Genomic DNA, 1024 nt, shown 5'->3' on the forward strand with positions numbered 1-1024 from the left:
ACGGCCCTCCAGGACAACGGCCCTCCAGGACAACGGCCCTCCAGGACAGCGGCCTTAGCTGCCAGATTCCAGATGAACTTTGTTGATCAAATCTTATTTTAGGTGTTTTTATTGCAGATGATGTCGGCCCACCTGCACTTTACTGGACCTTAAAAGACTATAAACATGGAAGTGACTGACATGACGGGTTCAATGTGAGCCCCATCACACCCACCCTGTTATTCAGCTTCCAACCATTGTTAGGAGCCAACTGATCCCTGAATGTATTTGTCCTTCATATTAATTATTTGTTTTACTATGAATGAAAACGTACACCTAAATAAATGTTAATAGATTACAGAAATGGGGGACTTTACCTCAACAAAGTCAAACCTGCAGGATCCTCCTTCCACATCAAAAGACAGGAAATTGAGTGTGACCACATAGCCCTCCTGCTGGTTAATGACCCACTCACAGACTTTGTTGTGGGGATATGGGTCTGGGTGGTAAGGAGAGCGGAATGTCCCAGTCCCAGAAAGGGTTCCTCCACAGGCTTGGAAGAAAGAAACATATATTATTTCTATAAGTTTATTGCTCTACAACCAGTGCTAGCATTTTGGAGCAGCATAGTCAGGGAGCTGAGTGGAAAGGCAGCTGAAGATAAGGGTGATGGTAAGGAGGCCTTCCAACCGGAAATACCTGATCTAACCACCAAAGATAAATCCTAAAAGAAAAGACCTTCTAAGCCTTTTCATCCCCTCATTCATGGATTAGTTCTATTTATTATGGATGACCGAGCAAAACGCATTAACTTCTAAAAACTAGACGAGCCAGACAGGAAGTCAGCGTAGGAAGGTCAAAGAGAATTTGGTACATTTGAAAATAAAAGGTCAGATCCTACAGAAGTAGCCATTCAAAATTTCCCCACTTTCCTTGGCTGGTCCTTGGCTGATCTTCGGTTGGTCTTTGGCTGGTCCTTGGCTGGTCTTTGGCTGGTCCTTGGTTGGTCTTTGGCTGGTCTTTGGTTGGTCTTTGGCTGGTCTTT

General features: G+C 44.4%; 1 protein-coding gene across 1 annotated transcript in view; it reads right to left on the minus strand.

Annotated features, from left to right (window-relative positions):
• LOC107105234 (cubilin-like) overlaps positions 1 to 1024 on the minus strand; it is a gene marked incomplete at its 5' end in the record, with an annotated part of 14641 nt that overhangs the window by 9528 nt on the left and 4089 nt on the right. The window contains one exon of the mRNA XM_015405359.1: positions 357 to 532. Coding sequence (XP_015260845.1) covers positions 357 to 532 — 176 coding nt within the window. The remainder of the gene's footprint in view (positions 1 to 356; positions 533 to 1024) is intronic.

The sequence above is a fragment of the Cyprinodon variegatus genome, unplaced genomic scaffold, assembly GCF_000732505.1.
Source record: "Cyprinodon variegatus isolate N-32 unplaced genomic scaffold, C_variegatus-1.0 Scaffold2180, whole genome shotgun sequence".
Taxonomy (NCBI): Eukaryota; Metazoa; Chordata; class Actinopteri; order Cyprinodontiformes; family Cyprinodontidae; genus Cyprinodon; species Cyprinodon variegatus.